Source organism: Myxocyprinus asiaticus, chromosome 2 (genome assembly GCF_019703515.2).
Source record: "Myxocyprinus asiaticus isolate MX2 ecotype Aquarium Trade chromosome 2, UBuf_Myxa_2, whole genome shotgun sequence".
NCBI classification, from domain to species: Eukaryota; Metazoa; Chordata; class Actinopteri; order Cypriniformes; family Catostomidae; genus Myxocyprinus; species Myxocyprinus asiaticus.
In genome coordinates this window covers 51,176,864-51,203,489 of record NC_059345.1, presented here as the reverse complement: position 1 = coordinate 51,203,489, position 26,626 = coordinate 51,176,864, and the positions used below count along the sequence as shown (strand labels likewise).

Sequence of the window (26,626 nt, the reverse complement as noted above, 5' to 3'; positions counted from 1 at the left end):
TTTCCCTGTTCAGTGTGTTCCTGGCCTGATTGTACAAGACTTTATCCCCAACCCTGTAAGCATCCTCTTTGGCCTGACGAAGCTGCCTGAGCTCTGCTGTAAACCACGGTTTGTCGTTGTTGAACTTTAAATAAGTCCTAATAGGAATGTACATATCCTCACAGAAACTGATATATGATGTAACAGTATCTGTGAGCTGGTCCAGGTCTGTGGCTGCAGCCTCAAAAACACTCCAATCAGTGCAGTCAAAGCAGGCTTGTAGTACCAGCTCTGCTTCATTGGTCCATCTCTTTACAGTCCTTACTACTGGCTTGGTTGATTTTAATTTCTGCCTGTAGGTTGGATGAAGATGAACCAGGCAGTGATCAGAGAGTCCCAAAGCTGCTCTAGAGACAGAGCGATATGCATCCTTTATTATTGTGTAACAATGATCCAGTATGTTCCTGTCTCTGGTGGGGCATGTGATGTGCTGTTGGTATTTGGGAACCATAATCATTATCTCAGAGTTTCCCATTTGTAATTACGACTTGAGGGGGCAACTTCTGAGTAGGAAACTCGTATTTACGATAATTCTCATAGCACTTGAAGGCAGCATAAGCGAGTAGTATTCGGCTGGACATGTGATCCTAAGATGGCAGCCCCCATAAGGGGACCCTCTCCATGAGGGAGTTCAAACATCATGATATATCGTGATTATCAGCTGCATCATATTAATTGCTTTGAAGCAATGTATTTTTTAAACATTTTTTTTTGTTTTGTTTTTTTTACAATCTTTACATAAGATTAATTTCTTTCATTTAATCCGTACATATGCTATTGTTTTATTGTAGTTATTTTCTTTTGTTAAATCATCAAAAATTAATATGGGATCTACTTCAAAGTGTAAGAAGCTCTCAAAATCTTTGTCATTTTGTTTAATATCTTTTCTGATATCACATGGCACTGGTGGGTAATACCAAGCTTCTACAGTGTATTTATAAAGAAACAATAACTATGGTATTTTATCTATGTTCACCATTAGAAAATATTTATAAGTGTGATGAAGTAGTACTTTTTAAATCATTATTATCCATATTAATCAGTTTACAAATAATAAGATAGACTAGAACATTTTTCTCACTTTTACCAAAACTTTAATTGCAGTTCATAACCGTGCATGTCTTTGTACATTATTATATAACAGAGAAGAAAAAGTGAAAGACACACACACACACACACACACACACACACACACACACACACACACACACACACACACACACCTCAAAATCTTTGTTGTGGCAAGGAGAATTCCATGATTGATGATCAATTACATCATAAAAGCACCATCATATCTGCACTCCTCTTTCTAAAAGGAGCTGCTGCAGTTTCTTCTCAAGCGCTGCGTTGGTGCCATCAAGCCCTTTTACCACTTGAGATGCCTATACAAAGTATTCTTGAACCCTTTCTGTTGTCCAACCTGTCAACAAAGATAGTAGACATGATCCTCACTCAAGCAGTAAAACTACTACAGATTGGAAATGTACTCATACTTACACAAATTTCTCAAACAGTACGACTATCTCATCTGTGTTGGTGCCACGATTGAGGTCCTGTAAATATACAACTTGTCAGCTAGTTTCACCAGCTTGGCCTGTTGGCTGCGGTGTGGTGTATGTTCCACTTGTAAGTGCTTTCTCTCTTCTTTTGGGAGTGTCTTGTCATCGGTTACCTCCTGGACAATTCTCACCACTGTTGGTTCAAACACAGACTCTAGCTCAACAACAGTTGTGTCAGTGTCCTCTACAGTGTCATGAAGCAATGCCGCCTGTATTACAAGTGAATACGATCAGTCTCAAGCTTGAATGATGCATTGAGGTGCATTTAAAAAATACCATTGGCTCCTGAAATAAATCACAACTGAGTAAACTATTGAAAATTATATCTCTTCATCGCCATTTCAACTGACCAAATATTGTTTCTTTTTTAAACGAAACAAACCTTACAACTGATAATTGCCTTTAAAGTTGCACAAATTTATGTGATTCTGAGTTTGTGTTTATCTGAATTATCCTACTTCCCACTTCTGAAGTTGTAATTGCGAGAATGTCACGTTCAAGTGCTTTATTGTCGGAAACATGGACGACACCAGGTTCATTTTTGCATGTTTCTTGGGGAACTCTCATTTTGACCCTCTAATGCATGTTAGTGTGCTTGCTGATGACAGTGGACTCAAATAGGCCTACATGCTATTTTCTATGTGTAAAATATTTACAATATGCATCAAATGGTTACTGATGTACGTAAATGTATAGGACCGAAATGGCAAGCGTTAACAAGGTAGCTGCATTTAGCAAAAAGATTACAACATATTATTCACCACAGAATCTGTACTCTCTTCCGCCATGTTGAAAGTTTGTCTCATACCAACTTAGAAACTCAGGTATCAAAATTAGGCTTGTTCGAGGTGCCAAACGCCTCGCCTTGAAAGTAGATGAGAGTAGGCGGCTGCATTCAGGGGAGGAGTGAAATAAGAGCTGTCAAGTCGGACAGTTCTCACTTCTCGTAGTGGATCAGACACCTTCAAAATCAAAAGCAGACATATAGCTGATTCACATTCATATGCTGTTGCTGATAAAGTCTGTATCATTAAAATTCTGTTTCATTAAAATGAAAATAAATATGCTGAAAAAGACACTCAATGTACATGTTATCTAATTTCTACCACAGACGTGTATTTTCATCCATTTTTTATTTAATAAGACATGTATGAGATATTCCAGAAACATGATAGCAATCACATATCCCATACAGAGATCGCACTGTCAGAGTGTTGGGAATATTCACACATAATTGATCCACATAAAAACATGATATGACAGTTAAAAAGATCAAACACTTAAAAAAAGAACAAAGCATCACGGTTGTTTAAGCCAATCAGCATTAAGCTGTGTCATCAGTTAGTCGTTTCTCATCCTGCCTCGACTCAGCACAGTCAGGGAAGAGCAACTGTGTCCGACTGCACTGCCGCCTTGCCATCGTGAGAGTTTTTTGGCATACGTCAACATGACATCAGAGCAAGTCAGACCACACCCGGACACATTTCTAACCGGCATGCACCTCGTGGTGATCACCGGTGATAAGTGCTGCGAAGATTTTGCTCATCTCGAACGAGCCTATTATCTCAGAGTTTCCCATTTGCAATTACAACTTGAGGGGGCATTCATGTGCAACTTCCGAGTAGGAAACTCGGATTTACGATAATTCTCATAGCACGTGAAGGCAGCATAAGCCAGTAGTATTCGGCTGGTCATGTGATCCTAAGATGGCAGCCCCCATAAGGGGACCCTCTCCATAAGGGAGTTCAAACAGCTTTTATAAGGTTATTGATATGACTGAACTCTTCATCTCTTCTGAGTGGTCATGATTTTATACATTTGTTTCAAAACGTTACTTTTTTTTAATGAGGGTAAAATACTGAGTGCACCTTTAAGAGCACACCACACCCAACCCACAAACATCAACAACTCACTTGTAATAATTAACAAACGGTCCTCCTGAAAATAAAAAAAATCCCAATTTTGAAAATCAAGGCTAATTTTGCTTTATACATTTTCTGTAAAGAATAGAAGTGTTTACGTGTCCGCAGCTCTTAGGCGTCCGTAGTGAAACAAGCAAAACTACTTCCGGGATAAGAGGACGAGGTACGATACGAATTCACTGCCTTTAATGCACGTCATATTTAAATTAAATTTGATAACTACATTGATGTGGTTAAATAAATGATGTTTGGTAAATATAAGGACGTCCCGATCAGATGCGTTAATGATTCAGCTGTGAAAATAAATGACAGTTTGTGCAGCTGATGTAAGCCAGCTTCAATGACGTGACATGAGAACATAAACATTGAAGAAGAAGCTGTTGTGATCAATGTTTCACAGGTTTATTCAGCTGCGGGTAGTGTGTTGTAGCTCTTCAAATGGCACAGACAGAGAGGAGAGATGCTCCTGAGCTGCCTGATTTCTCTCTGCTCAAAAGACTAGCCAGAGACCAGCTCATCTTCCGGCTGGAACAGGTAAGATCCCTTCTTTTTTTAATCAAATGCCAACAACGTGCATTTTATATATGTATTTAAATTGTAAATGTATATGTTTTGCCTCTCCAGTTGCCAGGAAAGAAGGATTTATTTATTGATGCAGATTTAATGAGCCCTCTTGATCGAATAGCGAATGTCACAATACTGAAGGTAGGATATCATGTTTAAAATGTCATCTTCCTAGATGCCTAGTCATTTAAATGTTCTTCTTGAAATATTATTGATAGACAAATATGTGCCTTTCCTCAGCGAATCTAATGCGATTTTACCTTGCAGCAACATGAAGTTGATAAGCTTTACAAAGTTGAGCTCAAGCCGATTGTCAGCACTTCAGATCAGTGAGTGAGCCTCCCATTTTTGCAAGTGAAAACAGGTTGTGGTCATTTTCATGCCTTTTTTTTTTGAAGAATACAGTATATTTTCTCTTTTCTTAAAGGCTGTGTTTCCTGATTCGACCCCGGATACAAACCGTAAAGTGGATTTCAGGTCGGTACTATTTGTTGTTAGTGATTGAAGTATAGGAGTGGTGGTGGCGTAGTGGGCTAAAGCACAGAACTGATAAGCTGAAGGCTGCTGGTTCGAATCCCCACAGCCACCAACATTGTGTCCTTGATTGTCCCTGTAATAGGTGCAAAGCATCTGCCAAATGCATAAATGTTAATGTAAAATATATATACACTCACTGAGCACCTGTACAACTGTACACCTAATTCATGCAATTATCTAATGAGCCAGTGCATAACTGGATATTCTGGATATTAAGTCTGGATATTAATAATGAGAACTGGGACTTTCCCGGTGGGCTGTCCACGAAACAGGGCCGTGACATGCCAAAGTGTGCCGCGATATGATCGACAATGGTCGATGCAGTCGACAACTCCACATCACACCCATACCCACCTCAACAAATTTTCTCTAGTGCCAATTTTTGTTCCCAGTTCACCCCTGATGTTCACATTAACCATCAGTTGGGGAAAAAATGTGATCTCAGTGATTTGGACCGTGGCATGATTGTTGGTGCCAGATGGGCTGGTTTGAGTATTTCTGTAACTGCTGATCTCCTGGGATTTTCATGCACAACAGTCTCTAGAATTTACACCGAATGGTGCCAAAAGCAAAAAACATCCAGTGAGCGGCAGTTCTGTGGATGGAAACGCCTTGTTGATGAGAGAGGTCAACAGAGAATGGCCAGACTGGTTTGAACTGGCAAAGTCTACAGTAACTCAGATAACCACACCGTACAATTGTGGTGAGAAGAATATCATCTCAGAATGGACATGTCGAACCTTGAGGTGGATGGGCTACAACAGCACATCGGGCACTTTATTAGGACCATAGTGTTCCTAATAAAGTGCTCACTGCTCAGTGAGTGTATAATCCATGCAAAAAAGCAAGAGTAAGTATAGACTGAGTTTGTTTTATCTTTGTTTACAGATATAGTTAATTCAGACAAGGCAGCTGGAAGATTCAGAAAATATAAGATCATATTTACCCCACAAAAGGTAACTGGGGTTCTGGGAATTAATGGAAAAATATTTTCACTATGTGGTCCAATTTTAATATTATGATGTTCTTCACAGTTTTATGCATGTGAGACGGTTTTGGAGGAGCAGGGAGTCTATGGAGGTACAGTAGGTTAAGTGTGTTTCAGGCTTGGTCCCTTAGGGTGCGTGTCAATCATCTCCCTACCTCCATATGTTGTGAATCAGTAAATCATGAACACGAATTCAGGCACTGGCAAGGGTGTTTGTCCTCTGAACATTGGGACACTTATGACTCGATTACCTGCGACAAGATTATGAGCTTGTGCATTAAAACACAACTGGAATTAATCAACAACATCGCTGTATAAATTACACTATCGTTCATTTTCATTGTACACTGCCTGGCCAAACAAAAAGTCACTGTTTGGATTTAAGGCAGTGTTATGATCTGGGGTTGCTTCAGTTGGTCAGGTCTAGGCTCAGCAATGTTATGCAGCAATAAAATGAAGTCAGCTGACTAACTGAATGTACTGAATGACCAGGTTATCCCATCAATGGATTATTTCTTCCCTGATGGCACGGGAATGTTGCCAAGATTCATTGGGCTCAAATTGTGAAAGAGTTTGAGGAATCATTTTCACATATACCACAGAGTCCTGACCTTAACCCCACTGAAAGTCTTTGGGATGTGCTGGAGAAGACTTTACGGAGTGGTTCGACTCAATACCATCAATAATGCGTTTGGCTTTGATTACGGTGCACATTCGTTGTGGCATTTTTTTGACAACCTTATGCAACGTCACAATATTTATTTCCATCCCAGATTTGCATTAATTTCTGGCCGAGATCTTGTATTGATGACAGGAGAGTCGAACCACTCCGTAAAGTCATCCCAAAGACTTTCAATGGGGTTAAGGTCAGGACTCTGTGGTGGCCATTTCATGTGTGAAAATGATTCCTCATGCTCCCTGAACCACACTTTCACAATGTGATCCCGATGAATCTTGGCATTGTCGTCCTGGAATATGCCCGTGCAGTCAGGGAAGAAAAAGTCCATTGATGGGATAACCTGGTCATTCAGGTAGTCAGCTGACCAATGCTGCATAACGTTGCTGAGCCTAGACCTGACCAATTGAAGCAACCCCAGATCATAACCATTACTTACATCCAAACGGCGACTTCTTTTTTGCCAGGCAGTGTAGATATTCAAACGTACAGTGTTATTATGAAAGATAAATGACATTAATAAATACAAATATAAAGGAGTGTATTTTAACCTTCTAACAACTCTATTATTTAAAAGGTTGTTTACCTTTCATGTACATTATGGATGAAAGACATTACAAACAACATCTCTTTTAAAGAGAAAATAAGGCTTTGACTTTGTAGTTTTACACTTGCGCTTGTCCTCTAACGGCTTGGAAGACTTCAGAAGACATGACGACGTTTCCGGTAAGGGAACATAATAAGCAACGATGCTCCCTGTTTTTTTATGGTGCATTGTGAGAGTTTTTAGGAAGCAAACATTTCAGGGCACTGGAATGATTTTGCGATTGAGACACCCTTAAAAATGGCCGACTCCCTGATCAGTGCCCTGAATACTGAACTGGGGAGCTTATTGAGATGCAACCCTAGACTTCTAATGCAGATGTTGACTGCTGTGTTCCTTTATAGATATTTCAACAGATGAGTGGAATTTCTACATTCTTCCTCTGGATGATGACATCCTGAGTTTAGAGCTGCCTGAATTCTTCAGAGATTACTTTCTGGTAATGCAGTTCATAATATTATATAGTCATCAAGTAAAGATATTTAGGGCAAAAATAACCAGAAGTTTTTTTGGGGTTATTTTATTGTGATTTCACAGGAGGGGGACCAGCGCTGGGTGACCACTGGAGGAAGTGCACTACATCTTTTACAGTCTGTCTATGGCTCCTTCTCAAAGGTTTATGGGATAGGCAGATGTGCCAAGGTTTGTGACTTTACCTCATGTTATATTAATACATTTAGGTGGCATTGAGATTCATGTCAAGTGTCTTATGTAGATGGTGTATAAATCCTGGAGGGAGCTAAAGGAGGATGGGGAACAGAGAACAAAGCAACCTGAATTTGCAAAAGTCTTTCTTATTGACAGAGGTCAGTTCATTGAGGTGACAATACATTTTGAGTTCTCTAACACTGTTAGAAAAATTGCCTTTTAATTTATTTACAAATTGCATACTTGTGTTGTCCAGTGGTAGCACTCTATATTCTGGTCTCTGAATTTTACTCTTTTAGATGTGGACTTTGTTACTCCTCTCTGCTCTCAAGTTGTTTATGAGGGACTGGTCGATGACATTTTCAGAATTAAATGTGGTAAGATGTATTGTTTATTAAAGGATAGGGCTGGGTATTTATACAGATTTCCCTATTAGATTTGATTCTGATTCACAAGCTCTTGATTCAGTTTGATTCTGATTTGATTCGATATCGATTCATTTGTGTATATTTCAGTTATAATGTCCATTTTGCTTGCATATGAAAGAAATTTCTACCCAGCTAATGCTGTTAAATATACAGGGGACATTCTTATTAGGTACAGTGCGAAAATATTATTATATGTAATTTGTTTTGCATCATTTTAGTCGCAGTAAAGCTTTAAAAAAAATTATAAATCCATGTATTCCATCAATAAATATGATGTTATATTGCATATATTTTGTTACATGTTTATTGTTTAAAGCATAATTTATACTATTTGCAAGTATTTACATTTATTTGTAGCACATATTTATTGTTTATTAGTGTTTACATTGATTTGTAGACCACGTGCTAAAAATTGGTACTGTCTCTTTATGAAAACCGACAGTTCTGTAAAGAGCGCCTGTAAATGAGCACATATTAAATAAAGAGGACTTGAATGGCTTATTTATCTCTTCCGTGCTTTTCGTGATTAGAATTAAATGTTTATGTTTTGTTGTTTTTGATCGACAATTGACCGTATAGAACAGAAAGGATATTAATAGAGACATTATTCAATGCACACATTACATGGAACTAGTCAAACTAAATTTTAACTCTCAACACGATGCTGAGAACGATGCTGAACTTCTTCACCACTATATTACACAATCACTGCCAAGTGAAATCTGAACATTTACCAGCCAGTGACTAATCACAGACATTTTTAGTTACATAGCGCAAAATTTGGTCTCATGCGAGTGATTTGTAGAAAGTTGGGCATATAGTAAAAGGTAGATCTTGTGATTTAAGAATCGATACCCACTCCTATTATAGGATCTTGATGTCATCAAAGATTGCCACAAGCAGAACAAATATGTCTATCCATATAGCAAATTAATTCTGACACCTTCAAATTTACCCTATCTAATGTCATTTTTTGATTTTGCTACTAGGCAGTGTGGATTTTGGTCCTGATGTCACCTCCTCTGACAAGAGTATCAAAGTGATGCTTAATTCTCAAGATAAAGTAAGCATGGCTTAGACTTTATTAGATTGAGAGCAGTTAGTAACTAGACTGAAAAGTTTTTTTGGACAAACTTTAGGTTGGCTTGAAAAAGCCTAATCTGAAAGTTAATTGATAGACAGAATGCTTCACTAGGCATTGCTAACACGCATTAACATTTATAAAGGCATTATTGGCACGTTTTTGCATGATGCTAGCATGTTTTAGCACTTAGCTAGGCATTGCTAGCATGTTTTAGCACTTAGCTAGGCAGTGTTAGCGTATTGCTAGGTATTGTTAGTTTGTTTTGCTAGAAAATCTATCACTGATTTGGTGCATGTAGCTTGAAAGCTTTTGCAGTAAGTCTAGTCAGAAATTTTGAATGGGAGTCAATGGGAAATTGGGCCTGTTCGGAAGAACGCTACGGCACTGGTTCTCAACAAGTGGGTTGGGACCCACTAGGGGGCCACATCACACTTCCAGGGGGGCCTCAAGATCTCATAAAATTATTTAAATTAAGGTAGATTATTATAATTTGTATATAATTATAATTCAACTTACGGAAAATGCTAAAAATGTAACAACTCCCTTCAACAGCTTGCTTTTTATGAAGAATATACAGTTCTAGACATTTCTGGAATCACAAAATAGATGATTAATTGTTTAATCTTTTGAGGCTAGTAGTTTTTTCATTAAAAAACTTTGAAAAACAAGCTTTGCCATCATTACAGTAGAAGTATTAGAAGAAAAATCTTATAATAGATACACTGGTGGCCAAAAGTTTGGAATAATGTACAGATTTTGCTGTTTCTGAATGAAATTGGTACTTTAATTCACCAAAGTGTCATTGAACTGATCACAAAGTATAGTCAGGACATTACTGATGTAAAAAACAGCACCATCACTATTTGAAAAAAGTCATTTTTGATAAAATCTAGACAGGCCCCATTTCCAGCAGCCATCACTCCATCACCTTATCCTTGAGTAATCATACTAAATTACTAATTTGATACTAGAAAATCACTTGCCATAATATCAAACACTGCCGAAAGCTATTTGGTTCATTAAATGAAGCTTAACATTGTTTTTAAGTTGCCACAGGATGCAGTAGACTGGCATGTCTTAATGTCAATATGAGGTCAAAAAAAAAAAATCGCTTTCTCTAGAGACTCGTCAGTCGATCATTGTTTTGAGGTGTGGAAGGCCAGATGTACAACTAAACAAGAGGATAAGTACATCAGAGTCTCTAGTTTGAGAAAGAGACGCCTCACATGTCCTCAGCTGACAGCTTCATTGAATTGTACCCGCTCAACACCAGTTTCATGTACAACAGTAAAGAGAAGACTCAGGGGTGCAGGCCTTATGGGAAGAATTGCAAAGAAAAAGCCACTTTTGAAACAGAAAAACAAAAAGAAAAGGTTAGAGTGGGCAAAGAAACACAGACATTGGACATCAGATAATTGGAAAAGAGTGTTATGGATATTTAACCCCATTGAGCTTTTGTGGGATCAGCTAGACTGTAAGGTGTGTGAGAAGTGCCTGACAAGACACATCTATGGCAAGTGCTACAGGAAGTGTGGGATGAAATGTCACCTGAATATCTGGAGAAACTGATAGCTAGAATACCAAGGATCTGCAAAGCTTTCATTGCTGCATGTGGAGGATTTTTTTGTTGAGAACTCTTTTAGTTTAAGTAGTTTAAGAAGTTCTGAACATTTTTCAAACTGTAATTTTTCATGTTATGTCCTGACTATACTTTGTGATCAGTTGAATGCCACTTTGGTAAATAAAAGTACCAATTTCCATAAGAGCAAACTCTGTACATTATTCCAAACTTTTGGCCGCCAGTGTATATCTTACAAATATTGAATAGCCTACATGGGGGGGCCTTCGAATATTTTCTCCCATAATGAGGGGCCTTTGATTCCAAAAGTTTGAGAACAACTGCGTATGGGAATACCAAAATTCCTATTCGAGATCAGTCTGAAGGTCTGTGCAAAGTTTGGTGCATGTAGCTTGAAAGCTCTGGGAGGAGTTGGAAATTTATCTAAGAATAATAGTAAGTTTAAATAGTAGATCAGTAGATTTGCTTTTTCAAGCCAACCTAATGACCTTTTGCATAATGACCCTGTTTGTTTTAATGCATTAGGTGTTCAATGAAATAAGGAATGAACATTTCTCCAATGTGTTTGGCTTTTTAAGTCAGAAGGCCAAAAATCTTCAAACAGCATATGATGTAAGTGTCTGTTAATATTGGCTAGTGTAATTATGACTTTCAAGACAGCAGGAGGAATTTCAGTTTATTGTCAAAGGTAACAATAATTTCTTGTTTGTTGGCCCATGTGAATTGGTAATAGAAACGGCGGGGGATGGACATCCAGCAGATGAAGGCATTTGTCGCTGATGAACTGAAAGGACTGAAACAAGAACATCGTCTTCTCAGTCTTCGTGAGTTTTGTAGATGTTAAATGTTCCTTCTTCTGGCGTCATTATAGAACAAACTGTGAAGTAGTGTTGCACACTAATAATGAAATTTGTCTTTCAGTGATTAGTAAAGGTATATGGTTTTTGTGTTGATCCAATAGACATCGGTGCAAGTGAATCCATGATGAAGAAGAAAACAAAGCAAGATTTCCAGGAATTGTTGAAAACTGAACATTGTGAGATTTCTAGATAAATGTGAGATGATGCTATACATATTCTAGATGAAATCTGCAACACATCAACCTTACGGTTTTTTCTTCCCCTTCTTTTTATAAGCATTACTTGAAGGTTTTGAAATCCGTGAATGTATCACCTACATTGAAGAACATATCAACAGACAGGTATTAAAAAGTAATCAATATTATAATAATTAAATGCAGTATATGTTATATCAGTAATGATTAAAAGCATGATGGTACTCTGTCGAACAGGTGTCAATGATTGACAGCCTTAGACTTCTTTGCCTGTTGTCTCTCACAGAAAACGGTGAGAGTAATTTACTCTTGTATACAATTTCCATTGCTCAGGTTGATGTTTGTTTTTATCAGTTTGTGTAAAGTATTGTATTTAATTGTCCGACAGGACTTCTGTCAAAAGACTATCGTTCTCTTAAAGCTCAGTACCTTCAGGTATGTTGTGACTAGAAATTACAGAAGTTTACATTTGTGACATCTTCATTTAAATCTTATGTAATTAAAGCTGAAGAGTAATTTTTTTTCAATACTTTTTCCTACCCTAACTTAAAGGGATAGTTCACCCAAAAATGATTTTCTTTCTTCTGCAGAACACAGATAAAGATTTTTAGAAGAATAATAGCTCTTTCGTCAGCTCTGTAGGTCCATACAATGCTAGTGAATGGTGACCAGAACTTTGAAGGTCCAAAAAGCACAAAGGCAACATAAAAGTAATCCATAAGACTCCAGTGTTTTAATTAATGTCTTCTGAAGACATCAAATCGGTTTTGGGTGAGAACAGACCAAAATGGTGAACAGACCGTGGCGATCATAATTTCAAGCTCGATTACACTTACATGCGTCAACCATTAAGAAGTGTAATCAAACTTGAAATCATGAACGACAAGGAGACAGCTGCTGTCAAGATTAATAGTGAAAAATTGGTTGCATTTTGGTCTATTCTCACCCAAAATCAATTGGATCACTTCAGAAGACATGGATTTCCATGTCTTCAGAAGCGATATGATAGGTGTGGCTGAGAAACAGATCAAAATGTAAATAGTTTTTTACTATAAATTCTCCTCCCAAGGGAACCCATGGCAAATTAGACTTCCAGGTTCGCCTACAAATTGACGTCACGGCTGAACAGCTCTATAGTAAGGACATAAAAAGGACTTAAATATTGATCTATTTCTCACCCAAACCTTTCATTTCACTTCTGAAGACATGGATTTAACCGCTAGAATCATATGGATTACTTTTATGCTGCATGTGTGTGCTTTTTGGAGCTTCAGAGTTCTGGCCACCATTCACTTGCAATGTGAGAACCTAAAGAGCTGAAATTTTCTTCTGAAAATCTTCATTTGTGTTCTGCAGAAGAAAGAAAGTCACACACCGTGTAAATTACATTTGGAAGACCCATTTGAAAACTATCATTATTTTTGCATTTACACACTTCAGCTTTGAGTGTTTGAATGGAACATCTGAAAATAAGTCTTACTGAAGATATATATTTGTGGATTATGGTTTGTGTCATGTTGTCTCTTGGTCAGAGTTATGGTATAGTACATCTGCTGACATTTGCAAACCTGAGACAGCTGGGTCTGCTGGTAGAACAGCAGCCTGGAGAGACACTAACAGTCATGGAGAGTAAAGTGGGCAAACTTGTCAACGACAAGACTGTGGGTGAGAATTTTGACTGATGCAATCTGCCTGATTGCAGACTGATTGATGTTTACGTTAAAAGCTTGTGTTTAACACATGCGTTTTCTTTTTAGGAAAGCTAACAGATGCCTTTTCATCATTGGCAAAGAAGAGTAATTTTCGAGCTCTGAGTAAAAGACTGGCTCTGGTTAGCTGATAAGTATAATTTTTAATTTCTTGACAAAAAAAAAATCTGTGCTAAAATAATATAATATTTGCATCATAATAATACAATCTACATGTACAGGTACCAAAGTCCGGGGAAGAATATGATCTTCGCGTTCCTCGAGACATGGCATATATCTTCAGTGGTGCTTATGTTCCTTTGAGCTGCAAGTTGATTGAACAGGTTTGGTTTTTTCCAGAGGCTTTAACATTAGCCTTAACCTTTTTTCCCTCTTGCTGACCACTTTTTCAAAATGTCTGCCTCTGGCCTGTGTTTCCTACAGGTGTTGGAGAGAGATGGTTGGACAGGTATGGAGGAGGTTACACGCATGTTAAATGGACAGGAGTTTGCTGGATCAGGTTTGATCAAAGTATTTGTTTGTATTAGGCTTTATATATGTACTGTATATCATGTGCAAGATATTATGTGTAAGGTACCTATAAGGTTGCATAAATGTTTACATCAAATGTACATAAATGTTTTGACATCTTTTACATAAATGTACCACCACTTTTTGTGGTATCAAGCCTAGATTTACATGTGTCCCTCTTTATACTCTTGTTTTGGTTTCAGGTGGTGGAAATAGTTCAGATGCCAGGACCAAAACTGATGGTCAAAGGATTATTCTAGTGATGTTCCTTGGTGGCTGCACTTACTCTGAGATCTCAGCACTCCGGTTCCTTGGCAAGGAAAGAGGTAAAATATTCTGCAATATATGTTTTGTGTTTTTAATAAGTTAAAAACTGACACATGATTCACTATCTCTTTGAAAGGCTGCAGATTCATAGTGGTCACTACAGCCATCACAAACAGTGCCCGGCTTCTGGAAGCATTACTGGATAACCACTGAAGTTTGAGTCTGAAACAACATTCCCCAAGATTATCCATTGTGACCAAACTTCAGGACAGATCGGAATATGTCCTATTAATCCTGGACATCTGTATCACCCAAGAACAAATATTACAGTCATAGGTGATGGTCTAAGGTTTACAGTTAAAGGTCAGCTCAAATTGCATTGCTTCTTAAATGGCATCAGAAAGGTGTCACCTTAATACAGGAATGCAGAAGTAGCAGAAGTGGGATACAAAATTGCACTTTAAAACCCCTGATTTCAGAGTGTGGCATGCACTGTAATTACTCATTTAAGGCTGAACAATAAACAGTGACTGTTTCAGGTGCATCTTTTCTTTTATACAAGTTTACTGCCACCAAGGAAAAACAGTGGCCCAGTGCCCCAGTTGAAGAAATGTGTCTGTTTTCAGGTCTTCAAAATTACTAAGTCTTGTAGTTATTAAAGGGATAGTTCACCCAAAAATGAAAATTCTCATTATTTACTCACCCTCATGCCATCCCAGATGTGTATGACTTTCTTTCTTCTGCTGAACACAAATGAAGATTTTTAGAAGAATATTTCAGCTCTTTTGGTCCATATAATGCAAGTGAATGGGTGCCACAATTTTAAAGCTTCAAAAACCACATAAATCAGCATAAAAGAAATCCATATGACTCTAGTGGTTAAATCAATGTCTTCAGAAGTGAACTGGTAAGTGTGGGTGAGAAACAGATCAATATTTAAGTCAATTTTACTCTAAATTCTCCTCCCTGCTCAGTCAATCTACACTTTTCACATTCTTCTTTTGCTTTGTGTTCTGCAGAAGAATGAAAGTCATACACATCTGGGATGGCATGAGGGTGAGTAAATGATGAGAGAATTTTAATTTTTGGGTGAACTATTCCTTTAAATGCACAACAATACACACTAAGATTAGTCTTGCTGGCAATGCGTTATTATTCCTGCAAGCTCTTAAGAAAACAGAAACAGAAATAAAAAAATAAGCTAAAAGGTTACAGAGGAAAAGGAGCAATTCTAAGGGATAATATATAAATATGTATACATGTAAATTGTGCAGACACTTTCGTCAAATAAACTATATTTCTTAAAGGATGGACTAATCAAACGGTAAAATAGACAGTTATTTTTGGTGAACACTTTTTCTGTGATTGAGCACAAGCAGGAATACTCTTCATGGAAAAAAACAGGAGTGGTCATTTTGAAACGTTTCTGAGGTCATTGGAGAGAAGTCAGTCTGTTTGGCAAATTCTCACGCATGCGCAGTGGAGCGCTAACCAGCCAATCAGATGTGCGGCGCTATTTTCATGCATATTTTGAATCCGACAGAAACGGTCGCGCGCACGATCAGAGTGCGAGGAGTCTATGGTCAAATATTCTCTCATACTACACAAATAAACAGTTGAAAGCCTCGTCTTGGGATTCGACGATGAGGAAAAGGTGAGTACATTTACAGAGGTCTCATAATGTTATTCGTGTAACATATTTAGTATTTATTTGAATGTATGGAGACAGACAGATAGACAGTTGTTTGTGGTCAAGACTTGGTTTGAGTGACACTGTTTTGAAATGCCATCGTCGGTGTTGTATCTGTATTCACACACATGATCATTAAATGCCATTGGATTCCGTAGATGCATGCATTTCGTGCTACGATTGGGTTAACAGGTGTTCACAGATGCTTTCAGCCCAAATGGCCATCGAAAATTAGAGAACATGCGTATGTTTATATGAATCAAAGTGTCCATTAACTAGAAATTATGTAATAGAATTAATTTATTATTTATGAAAGTTATAAAGTGCTACATGTGGATTTAAACTACAGATCTGTAAATATACATTTTATAATTGAATCTACTGATGTTCATTGATGATCATTTTAAATGTTTATCAACAATGTATTATCTGTCATGTCTTGGATCATATGGTGATTTGTTCTTCCTGTCAATGATTTCAGTGAGGTGATTGCTGCAGAATCAGTGGCATGCCTGAATAAAGCTCTTTGCCATCTGAAGGACATCTGGGAGGAGATTGGCATCCCAGAGGATCAGCGATTAGAGAGAACAAATGTGGTTAAGAATCATGTCAAAGTGAGTGTTGAGTGCAGTGATGTATCATCTGGTGGTTCCCTCCACTTTTTCAGCAACTTGTTTCTGGAAGCATTTGCCCCCATTCATTTTATATATAATACAAATGATATATATATAAAAAAAACTTCACAAAAAGAGTTGTGAGCCATGAACCAAACCAAGCAGGTCCAAGGTGAACCACAACATTACAAAGTTTGTTTTGAAGCAAAACAAATCTGAAAAGTCTTTATTTTATATACGGTGCATAATTTTAAACATCACATTGACATATGTCTTCTGCAGAAGCACTGCTTAAAAATCTCAAGCTCCTATGTCATTGTTAAAAGTACATTTCTCTATGAATAAAATAAATGAGATTTTTACTTCCGGAAACCAACTGTTGCACTCTCTTGAAGAGGTTTTAATGATAAAGTAACTAACAAAACTTCTGCTCTTAGGGTCTTCTGGACATGATGATTGCAGAGGAGGAGAGTCTACGGAGGCGTCTGATGACAAGTATTGAGGCATGTCGCAAAGAGTTGAGTAAACTGTGCTTGGAATTGCAGCGTCCCCCATTTCAGGCAAGTATTTACTCTGGATGAAAACTTAAGATGACCCCACTGTTTACCTTAAAAAAGAAGAAACAAAAATGTTAGACTTTCTTGTGGTTCCTGATCCATTTAGGAGGAGAGAAGTAATACAATGCTCCATCAGGAAAAAGACCTCCGGAGCCTTGTTGAAGTGATGTTAAAAGAGAAAAACCAGAGGATGCAAGCCCTCAAAGCCTTAACAGAACAGGATCAGGATCTCTGTGACATTCTCTGCTCCCAGCCATTTTCTATCTCTGCCAGCTCTGTCCCGTCTTTAGAACAGCTGGAGACCTTTCATCAACACATCTCGAGCCTCACCGCTGAGAAGGTATAACATTAATTTAAGTGCTTGTTTTAAACGCTAGACTCATGTTTTTATGTCATTTATTAAATGGATAGTTCACCCGAAAATGAAAGTTCTCTCATCATTTACTCACCCTCTTGCCATCCCAGATGTGGATGACATTCTTTCTTCTGCTGAACACAAACAAACATTTTTTGAAATATATTTCAGCTCTGTAAGTCCATACAATGCAAGTGAATGGGGTCCAAAACTTTGAAGCTCCAAAAAATACATAAGGCAGCATAAAAGAAATACATACAACTCCAGTGGTTTAATCCATGTCTTCTGAAACATTCCAATCCGTTCTGGGTGAGAACAGACCATAATGTAACTAATTTTTCACTGTAAATCAGTAGTCTCCTTGGCGATCATGATTTTAAGTTTGATTACACTTCCTAGTACTTGACACAAGCACAGAGCACTAGGTGGCACTAGGAAGTGTTATCAAGCTTGAAGTCATGATCGTCAAGGTTTGTTTTTTTTTTTTTTTTTTCTGATCTCACCCAAAACTGATTGGATCGCTTCTGAAGACATGGATTAAACCACTGGAGTAATTTGGATTACTTTTATGCTGCCTTTATGTGCTTTTTGGTGCTTTAAAGTTTTAGTCACCATTCACTTGCATTATATGGACCTTCAGAGCTGAACTATTCTTCTAAAAATCTTCTTTTGTGTTCTGCAGAAGAAAGAAAGTCATACACATCTGGGATGGCATGAGGGCGAGTAAATAATGAGAGAATGTTCATTTTTGGATGAACTATCCCTTTAAATCATTTTTGAAGTGTTGTGTTCAGTTTGATGTATGGTTTTATATACTGTTTTTTTTCCAAGGAACGAAGACGTACCGAATTTGTCCAACTGAAAAAGCAGATCATACTTTGCATGGACGATCTAGATCAATTACCAGAGACTAGTTTTGAAAAGGATGTTGTATGTGAAGATGAAGAGAGTTTTTGCTTGTCTAAAGAAAACATTGATTCACTCAAAGTCCTCCTTCACCAGGTAAAACATCAGATCATTTTGAAATACTGAAAACTTAAGCAAAAACAAATGTATAATACAGTTTTTATTTTTTTAAATTTATTTTAGTTGGAGAGCAGGAAAGCAGAGAATGGGCGCATTTGTGGCTCTTATCGAGAGAAGATCCAGGAGCTATGGGAAAGGTTGCAGATTCCACAGGAGGAGCGTAATGCCATTTCTGAACACATGGTCCTGTCAAAGAGAAAGAATATGGAAGCTGTTAGTAACCTTTTGGCTGGTTGCTTCTATTGTATACCAAACTAATTTTACACAATATTGTGGGTTGATCCTTAAAGCTGACATTCTTTCTTTATACAACACTGCATTGAAAAAATCGTTTCACATAAAAATAAAAATTCTGTCATGATTTACCCCCCACTTATATTTCAGACCTGTTTGACATTCTTCTGTGGAACACAAAAGGAGATATTAGGCAGAATGCTTGCCTCAGTCTCCATTCACTTTGTATTGGAAAAAGATGCAGTGAAAGTGAATGCTGACGGAGGGTAACAATCTCCTTTTGTTTTCCATAGAAGAAAGTAAGTAATGTAGGTGTGGAAAGACATGAAGTTGAGCAAATGATGAAAAACCTTCATTTGGGTGAACTATTCCTTTAATTAAGGTGTCTAAATGGCTAGCCAATGTACACCGATCAGCCACAACATTAAAACCACCTGCCTAATATTGTGTAGTTCCCCCTCGTGTCACCAAAACAGCACCAACCTGCATCTCAGAATAGCATTGTGAGATTATATTCTTCTCACCACAATTGTACAGAGTGGTTATCTGAGTTACCGTAGACTTTGTCAGTTCAAACCAGTCTGGCCATTCTCTGTTGACCTCTTTCATCAACAAGGCATTTCTGTCCACAGAACTGTCACTTACTGGATGTTTTTTTTTGGCACCAACAATGCGATTATCTAATCAGCCAATTGTGTGGCAGCAGTGCAGTGCATAAAATCATGCAGATACAGGTCAGGAGCTTCAGTTAATGTTCACATCATTAACTGAAGCATCATTAACTATATAATTAACTACATATAATTATAAAATTATAATTATTATTATAATTATAATTATTATAAAATTATAATTAATTAATTACATCAACCATCAGAATGGGGAAAAATGTGATCTCAGTGATTTGGACTGTGGGATGATTGTTGGTGCCAGATGGGCTGGTTTGAGTATTTCTGTAACTGCTGATCTGCTGGGATTTTCACACACAACAGTCTCTAGAATTTACTCAGAATGGTGCGAAAAGCAAAAAACATCCAGTGAGCGGCAGTTCTGCGGATGGAAATGCCTTGTTGATGAGAGAGGTCAACAGAGAATGGCCAGACTGGTTTGAACTGACAAAGTTTACGGTAACTCAGATAACCACTCTGTACAATTGTGGTGTGAGGAATATCATCTCAGAATGCTATTCTGAGATGCGGGTTGGTGCTGTTTTGGCGGCACGAGGGGGAACTACACAATATTAGGCAGGTGGTTTTAATGTTGTGGCTGATCGGTGTATATTGTGTTCTCTGTTGTCAGCTACAATCTGAGGTCAAACGTCTTGAGGAACTGAAGCATAAAAATATCCAGAATGTTACTGAGACCATTCGGAAGGAAATCGCAGTGTTCTGGGATAAGTGCTTTTATAGTGCTGACCAACGGCAAGCTTTTGTGCCATATTATGATGGTGGGTTGTAGTTTTCTAAATGACACTTTTCACATTTTGCCTTTCTTTTGTAAAAAATAGAATGACTTGTATGTTTGTTTTTTATCTCTTAGATGATTTTAGTGAAGATTGTCTGAGCTTACATGATGCAGAAATTGTGCGTCTTAAACAGTATTATGAGGATCATCAAGAACTCTTTGAAGGTGTTCACAATTGGGAGGAGAGTTGGAAACTTTTCTTAGAGCTTGAAGTAAGTTAAAGTGCATTCTCATGCTGAAAATGTGCATTAGATTTTTTTTTTGCGTAGTCTAAAATTGAGTTTTTTTTTTTTTTTTTTTGGAAGGAAAAGGCCAAAGACACATCTAGATTCACCAACAGAGGAGGAAACCTTCTAAAGGAGGAGAAACAACGAGCTGATCTAGTCAAAGGCCTCCCCAAGGTTATTATCACCCTTATCCATATAACATTATATAGTTGACCTTTAGGAACATTTAGCCAGCTGTAACCCAGTATGTCTCATTTAGCTTGAGAAGAAGCTGAAGGCCAAGATTGAGCAGTGGGAGCAGGAACAGAACAGAGAGTTCCTGGTGAACGGACAGAAGTTCATGCAGTTTGTTTCAGATCAGTGGGAGTCATACCGGCTGGAGAAGGAGCGTGAAAAACAGGAGCGGGTGTGTGTACATCACTTTATTAGGCAAATGAATATACATGTATCCCTGAGTTGCATTATTGCTAAATGTTTTAATAATGCAAGCACCTTCTTGCTTTGTTCAGCAACTAAAGAAGAGCAAGCAGACTGAGGAGGACATGGTCTATGGCACTGTGGTGCGAACACCGACTAAACGAAGATTTCTTGGCAGCACAACACCTTGTAAAGCACGAAAAGCAAGTACATTAGGATAGGGCTATCAACAGGGCTGATAAACTAAATTCTAATTTTTACCTTAAAAATTCAAATTAAATTCAAATTTAAAAGTCAGCTGATTTTTAAATTGACGTTGTTTCCTTCATCCACAAGGGCGCAATTAATACATATAAACCATACAGCACCATGTTATATTATTCCAAAGAACATTCCTTGCTGTTAAAAAAGAGAATTCCATTTTAGACTAAAGTGCATAAAATAAAAAGATTTAGTCGGTTCATATTCTCTAATGTTTGTAAAGAGTAAAACGAGGGGGGAAAAGTTTTCATGTTGACATGGTGTTGCACTGGTGCCACAGTACTACCCAAGATTCAAGGTTTATAATAACAGCAATACCACAGTGTTTTTCCATTCATTACAGATTAATGTACGGTAGAAGTATTCCCAGATAGTAGTGGTATTCGGCTGAATCGGAGCCCAGGGGCTGTTCAATCAGACGGAGCATAACCGATTGGAACTGAACGCGAGGATCTTGACACACATTTCCAAATTTAACTCCTTTCCTGACAAAACGTTTTAAAACCCATTACTTAATCTAAAAACACTGATAACAAAGCAAGAAGCAACAGCCAAAGACCTCCATCTAAGGGGCTGTTCACACAGAACACGTTTGCAACGATTTAGTTTGCTTTTTTTTTTTTCTGTTAACATGCTCTAGACCAGGGCTATTCAACTTCATTGACAAGTGGGTCAACTGGAAAAAATCTTCGGGGCATGCGGGCCAAGCCAGAATATTCATTATATAAATAAAACATTTGTGTTTATAGCTTAAATATTTTTATCATGTGAAAAAGTTTCCAGTAGGAATTGAAAAAAATAAATAAAAATAAAATACAGATAAATTGAGACAAAAAAAAGTTCTTTTAAAAATTGTTCCATAACCGAGAGAGTAAATCAGACTCATACTAAAAATGTAAGTGAGATTTTTGTTATAGATACAATGATTTAAACTCTTGACATTTTGAATTGAATGTTTTCTTGACCAAATTAATGAACAGAACTTTTCTGTTTCTCCTAACTTGTTAGTTGTCTATAATAGTAGTAGTCTAAAATAATATATAGTTCTTCCTATTTCATTAAAATAACGGATAATGATTATTTGTAGAGCAACCTCTGAAATGCATAAAAAATGTGGCGCTCCTATACGAGACACTTTAAAATCATCGAGAAGAGGCGCGACGTCAGTCTAGCACAAGTTTGCATAGGCTGCCATTTGAGTAGGCCTGCTTTAGATGAACGTCTTTTGATCATTTTGCCACGTTTTGTTGTTCATTCAGCGTCTCTGTGTTTTTTAGTTGCCATGTCAAGTTTAAAAGAACTTCAACCTTTAAAAACACGTCTCGAGACACCTGCCTTCTGTTAAACTACCAATATATTTGTTGCGCTGCATCGTGACTTTTTTAGCACAAGAATGCGATCGGTCTAAAGTCATCATCAGTAGCCTGGTTTCCATCCATGTATTTTTATGCACATTTTGGGATATTGCATAAAAACTGTTGGATTGAAATGCCAAGATGTGAATAAATTCTCCAAAATGTGCAGTATACGCTCACTTGAGGTAGATAACTTTTTTTATTCGATAAGTAGAAATGCGCATAAACTGGATGGAAACACATTAATTGAATAAACTCCTTTTTGTTTTCTCCCCTTTTGTCCCCAATTTGGAATGCCCAATTCCCACTACTTAGTAGGTCCTCATGGTGGCGCGGTTACTCACCTCAATCCGGTTGGCGGAGGACAAGTCTCAGTTGTCTCCGTTTCTGAGACCGTCAATCCACGCATCTTATCACGTGGCTTGTTGTGCATGACACCGCGGAGACTCACAGCATGTGGAGGCTCATGCTAATCTCCGCGATCCACGCACAACTTACCACGCACCCCACTGAGAGCGAGAACCACTAATCGCGACCACGAGGAGGTTACCTCATGTGACTCTACCCACCCTAGCAACCAGGCCAATTTGGTTACTTAGGAGACCTGACTGTAGTCACTCAGCACGCCCTGGATTAGAACTTACGACTCGAAGGTGGTAGTCAGCGTCAATACTCGCTGAGCTACCCAGGCCCCCAATAAACTCCTTTTGAATTTATTAGTAATACAAGATGCGCATCAAAAAAGTCATGTGACTGAATAACTGGACTAACCAGAATACCATTCATCGCATCTGAAATATTGTCTAGAAAATCCAAAGCTGCATAGAGTTTATTGACACTTTAAATTGTTTTATTTTAGATCCGCACGGCAAAGACATAAGGAAGGAGGAACACACACACATATTGCTCCCAGACATGAGACAAAGTTCTTTACAGTGTTTTGTCTGTGTGCTCTAAACCATAAGTATTTTATTATTTAAAGAATAACATGAACACATTGGATGGAAACGCGGCTTTATTCGCACATTGTTTTTGCGATATTATGGTTTTTAGCATAAATTAAATTCTCAACTTGGATGGAAACATAGCCAGTGCTTGCCGCACATCCAAAAGTTGAATGTACAATTTATATTAAATTTGATGAATATTCGAATTTTAATTTGACAGCCTTACAGAAGGATTTCACTAAATGAATTCAGCAAAATATTTTTTTTTTATCCTTGTTCTCATCCCACACCTTCGTACACAATACATTTTAAATGAAGGCGCGTCTCTTGCAGTATTAACTCTTTGGCTTTTCCTCAGCTAAACGCTACCTCCAGTACTGGCTCCTCTAACAGCACTATTCGATCTGTCTTTGGTGGTACTGTCTGTCACTCTCCTATATCGCGCCCTCCGATTTCAGCAAGCAAGGTCAGTGCATGGCCATAACAAAACTAATGTTCTCAAGCTTTTAATTATGTACCAAATCAGTTACTGATTAACAAAGTTAATGAGTTACTTTTCCTTTTCCCTCATGTGTCTTTCAAAGCAGGGTAATGCAGTGAAAACTCCAGGCCACGGTAAACCTCCTCATCCAGGTATGCTAGAGCGCAATAAGGAGAACATCTGTCATCTTACTGGTGGTGTAGGTGGGGTGATGAAGGTCCCAGCAAGTCCACAGCGTAACTTCAGCATTAACTCTGTCGCAAGCACCTATTCAGAATTTCAGGTAAATTAGTTGTGTCCTCCCTCATATCTCTATCAATATCTCACAGTCTAGTCAAAGAGAGCAAGAGGTTGAATTTAAAAGGTTTTAAAGATAAGAGTTGTGTAAATGACTGTTTAAAGGTTGGTGATACTGACATAATGTTATGTTTATAAAAAAACTTGTTTCTCAAGGATCTTGTCAAGACTGAATCCATACAATCAAGGTTTGTTTGAGATACATTCCCAAACAATGCACAGATCAAATTTTCCCAATGTAACTGCATGATTAAACACATATGCTTAAAAACCCTTTATTTGGATAACACTATTTAAATGTTTTATTTGCTGTGAGCTCAACTCACTGAAAAAAAAATAATAATAATAGGAAGGCTTGAACTGTATAAAGCATAATACTGGTCAATTTACTTTTACATCAGTTCATGTGTTGGTACAGTTGTGCTGAAAAGTTTGCATACCCTGGCAGAAATTGTGAAATTTTGGCATTGATTTTGAAAATATGACTGATCATGCAAAAAAACAGTCTTTTATTTAAGGATAGTGATCATATGAAGCCATTTATTATCACATAGTTGTTTGGCTCCTTTTTTAAATCATAATGATAACAGAAATCACCCAAATGGCCCTGATCAAAAGTTTACATACCCTTGAATGTTTGGTCTTGTTACAGACACACAATGTGACACACACAGGTTTAAATGGCAATTAAAGGTTAATTTCCCACACCTGTGGCTTTTTAAATTGCAATTAATGTCCGTGTATAAATAGTCAATGTGTTTGTTAGCTTTCACGTGGATGCACTGAGCAGGCTAGATACTGAGCCATGGGGAGCAGAAAGAACTGTCAAAAGACCTGCGTGACAAGGTAATGGAACTTTATAAAGATGGAAAATGATATAAAAAGATATCCAAAGCCTTGAAAATGCCAGTCAGTACTGTTCAATCACTTATTAAGAAGTGGAAATTCGGGGATCTCTTGATACCAAGCCAATGTCAGGTAGACCAAGAAAGATTTCAGCCACAATTGCCAGAAGAATTGTTCGGGATACAAAGAAAAACCCACAGGTAACCTCAGGAGAAATACAGGCTGCTCTGGAAAAAGACGGTGTGGTTGTTTCAAGGAGCACAATATGATGATACTTGAACAAAAATGAGCTGCATGGTTGAGTTGCCCGAAAGAAGTCTATATTGTGCCAATGCCACAAAAAAAGCCCGGTTACAATATGCCCGACAACACCTTGACACACCTCACAGCTTCTGGCACATTGTAATTTGGAGTGACGAGACCAAAATAGAGCTTTATGGTCACAACCATAAGCGCTATGTTTGGAGACGTGTCAACAAGGCCTATAGTGAAAAGAATACCATCCCCACTGTGAAGCATGGTGGTGGCTCACTGATGTTTTGGGAGTGTGTGAGCTCTAAAGGCACGGGGAATCTTGTGAAAATTGATGGCAAGATGAATGCAGCATGTTATCAGAAAATACTGGCAGACAATTTGCATTCTTCTGCACGAAAGCTGCGCATGGGTCGCTCTTGGACTTTCAGCAAATATGAACACTGTTTGACCTCATGAGTGCTTTTTCACACCACAAACAGTCTTTCTGTAATATCTACATTTATAAGACAGTTAAGAGAGTACGAAAAGATCCATATGCTAAATGGGAGTTTAGTTATTTTGTATCCTGAGAATTGTCACAGCAAGGGCACTGTGTAGACAAAAAACTAAACATTGTTAACCTCTCATGCACACTGTGGCGCATGTGTCCTTGCTAATGGTTATTTAATCTCGTTATTTAACTCTTGCCCTCTCATTGAACTAGACTGTGCTTTCTTCAACTCCTAATCCACACTTCTAACCAAGACTTTCTTATTTTGTCATTTACATATCAGTCTTATATCTAACCTAACTGCCATTATCTATCCCTCTGTCTCCATTCCGCCTCATGAATGTTTTCAAGTTTAGTCTAGACTGTATTAAACCATATAATTCATCAGTTTTCTTAGCACTGTTCATTAACGTATTTAGAAGTCAAAAAGATATCTTAATCTGTTATTTCTTTTCACAGCGAGACCTCTCCAAGTCATCTAAATCAAAACACATGCCTGAAATCCTGAACTCAACCATCATTCAACAGTAACTGCTGCAGACAACACTTGCTATTAGGACTAGGAACTTCTAAATTATGGCTTTTAGGTTCTTGTTTTTATAGCTATAGGTATGCATTTTGAATATAAATTAAGGTAATATATATATATTTAAATGTTTCTGAGGGATTCATGTATGTTCACTTTAACACAAGGACAAGCACTACCCTGTAATGTAACATGTTAATTTTCTTTTTAATGCTACTGGACAGCTGTGGCAAACATTTAAAAATCTAAAGCTTAAATTAATTTAGAGTTGTTTCTCAGTATTGACTACTTTGTCAAAATCATTGTTTATTTTATGGAATGCTTTTGAATGTTTTGCACAATTTATTGTAAAAAGTCTTCATTGCAATCTTTTTAGTATTGAACAATTTACTACATAAAAGTTGACCTTTAAACAT

At 37.6% G+C, this 26,626-nt stretch overlaps 2 protein-coding genes and 1 long non-coding RNA gene across 6 annotated transcripts; 2 read left to right on the top strand and 1 right to left on the bottom strand.

Moving 5' to 3' along the window:
* Positions 1-1,157: 1,157 nt before the first annotated feature.
* LOC127414662 (uncharacterized) lies at positions 1,158-3,636 on the bottom strand. Of its 2 annotated transcripts, XR_007892827.1 has the most exons (4): positions 3,512-3,636; positions 2,360-2,560; positions 1,537-1,731; positions 1,158-1,459 (listed from the first exon to the last, which is right to left on the bottom strand). It is a non-coding gene; the product is annotated as an uncharacterized LOC127414662 (long non-coding RNA). The 2 variants fall into 2 exon arrangements; XR_007892826.1 differs by having other exon boundaries at positions 1,158-1,731.
* vps33b (VPS33B late endosome and lysosome associated) lies at positions 3,547-14,712 on the top strand. Its single transcript, XM_051652700.1, has 24 exons — positions 3,547-3,683; positions 3,921-4,054; positions 4,145-4,225; positions 4,352-4,413; positions 4,512-4,561; positions 5,510-5,577; positions 5,656-5,701; positions 7,234-7,328; positions 7,427-7,531; positions 7,605-7,695; positions 7,837-7,914; positions 8,955-9,028; positions 11,154-11,240; positions 11,362-11,452; positions 11,590-11,664; positions 11,765-11,829; positions 11,920-11,974; positions 12,071-12,117; positions 13,215-13,347; positions 13,440-13,513; positions 13,613-13,714; positions 13,815-13,890; positions 14,105-14,227; positions 14,305-14,712. The coding sequence occupies exons 2-24, from the start codon at positions 3,959-3,961 to the stop codon at positions 14,379-14,381; spliced, it is 1,851 nt and encodes a 616-aa protein (XP_051508660.1). The 5' UTR covers positions 3,547-3,683; positions 3,921-3,958; the 3' UTR covers positions 14,382-14,712.
* Positions 14,713-14,915: 203 nt separating this feature from the next.
* Positions 14,916-26,626, top strand: LOC127412161 (protein regulator of cytokinesis 1-like). 3 transcript variants are annotated; one of them, XM_051648304.1, is made up of 14 exons: positions 14,916-15,822; positions 16,340-16,472; positions 16,910-17,032; positions 17,136-17,369; positions 18,216-18,386; positions 18,474-18,623; positions 19,944-20,091; positions 20,184-20,320; positions 20,414-20,509; positions 20,595-20,741; positions 20,845-20,955; positions 23,674-23,781; positions 23,900-24,079; positions 26,144-26,626. In XM_051648304.1, the coding sequence occupies exons 1-14, from the start codon at positions 15,641-15,643 to the stop codon at positions 26,213-26,215; spliced, it is 1,992 nt and encodes a 663-aa protein (XP_051504264.1). In that variant the 5' UTR covers positions 14,916-15,640; the 3' UTR covers positions 26,216-26,626. The 3 variants fall into 3 exon arrangements, with proteins under 3 accessions (XP_051504264.1, XP_051504282.1, XP_051504273.1); XM_051648313.1 differs by having other exon boundaries at positions 14,918-15,822; positions 23,903-24,079; XM_051648322.1 differs by lacking the exon at positions 23,674-23,781 and having other exon boundaries at positions 23,903-24,079.

Coding starts and splice junctions, on each gene's coding strand:
- vps33b (XM_051652700.1), top strand. CDS start 3,959: ATGGCACAGACAGAGAGGAGAGATGCTCCTGAGCTGCCTGATTTCTCT. Junction 5,578..5,655: donor TCATATTTACCCCACAAAAG/GTAACTGGGGTT, acceptor TGTTCTTCACAG/TTTTATGCATGTGAGACGGT. Junction 7,696..7,836: donor AGTCTTTCTTATTGACAGAG/GTCAGTTCATTG, acceptor TTACTCTTTTAG/ATGTGGACTTTGTTACTCCT.
- LOC127412161 (XM_051648304.1), top strand. CDS start 15,641: ATGCGCAGTGGAGCGCTAACCAGCCAATCAGATGTGCGGCGCTATTTT. Junction 20,742..20,844: donor AGCGTGAAAAACAGGAGCGG/GTGTGTGTACAT, acceptor TGCTTTGTTCAG/CAACTAAAGAAGAGCAAGCA. Junction 23,782..23,899: donor CTCCGATTTCAGCAAGCAAG/GTCAGTGCATGG, acceptor TGTCTTTCAAAG/CAGGGTAATGCAGTGAAAAC.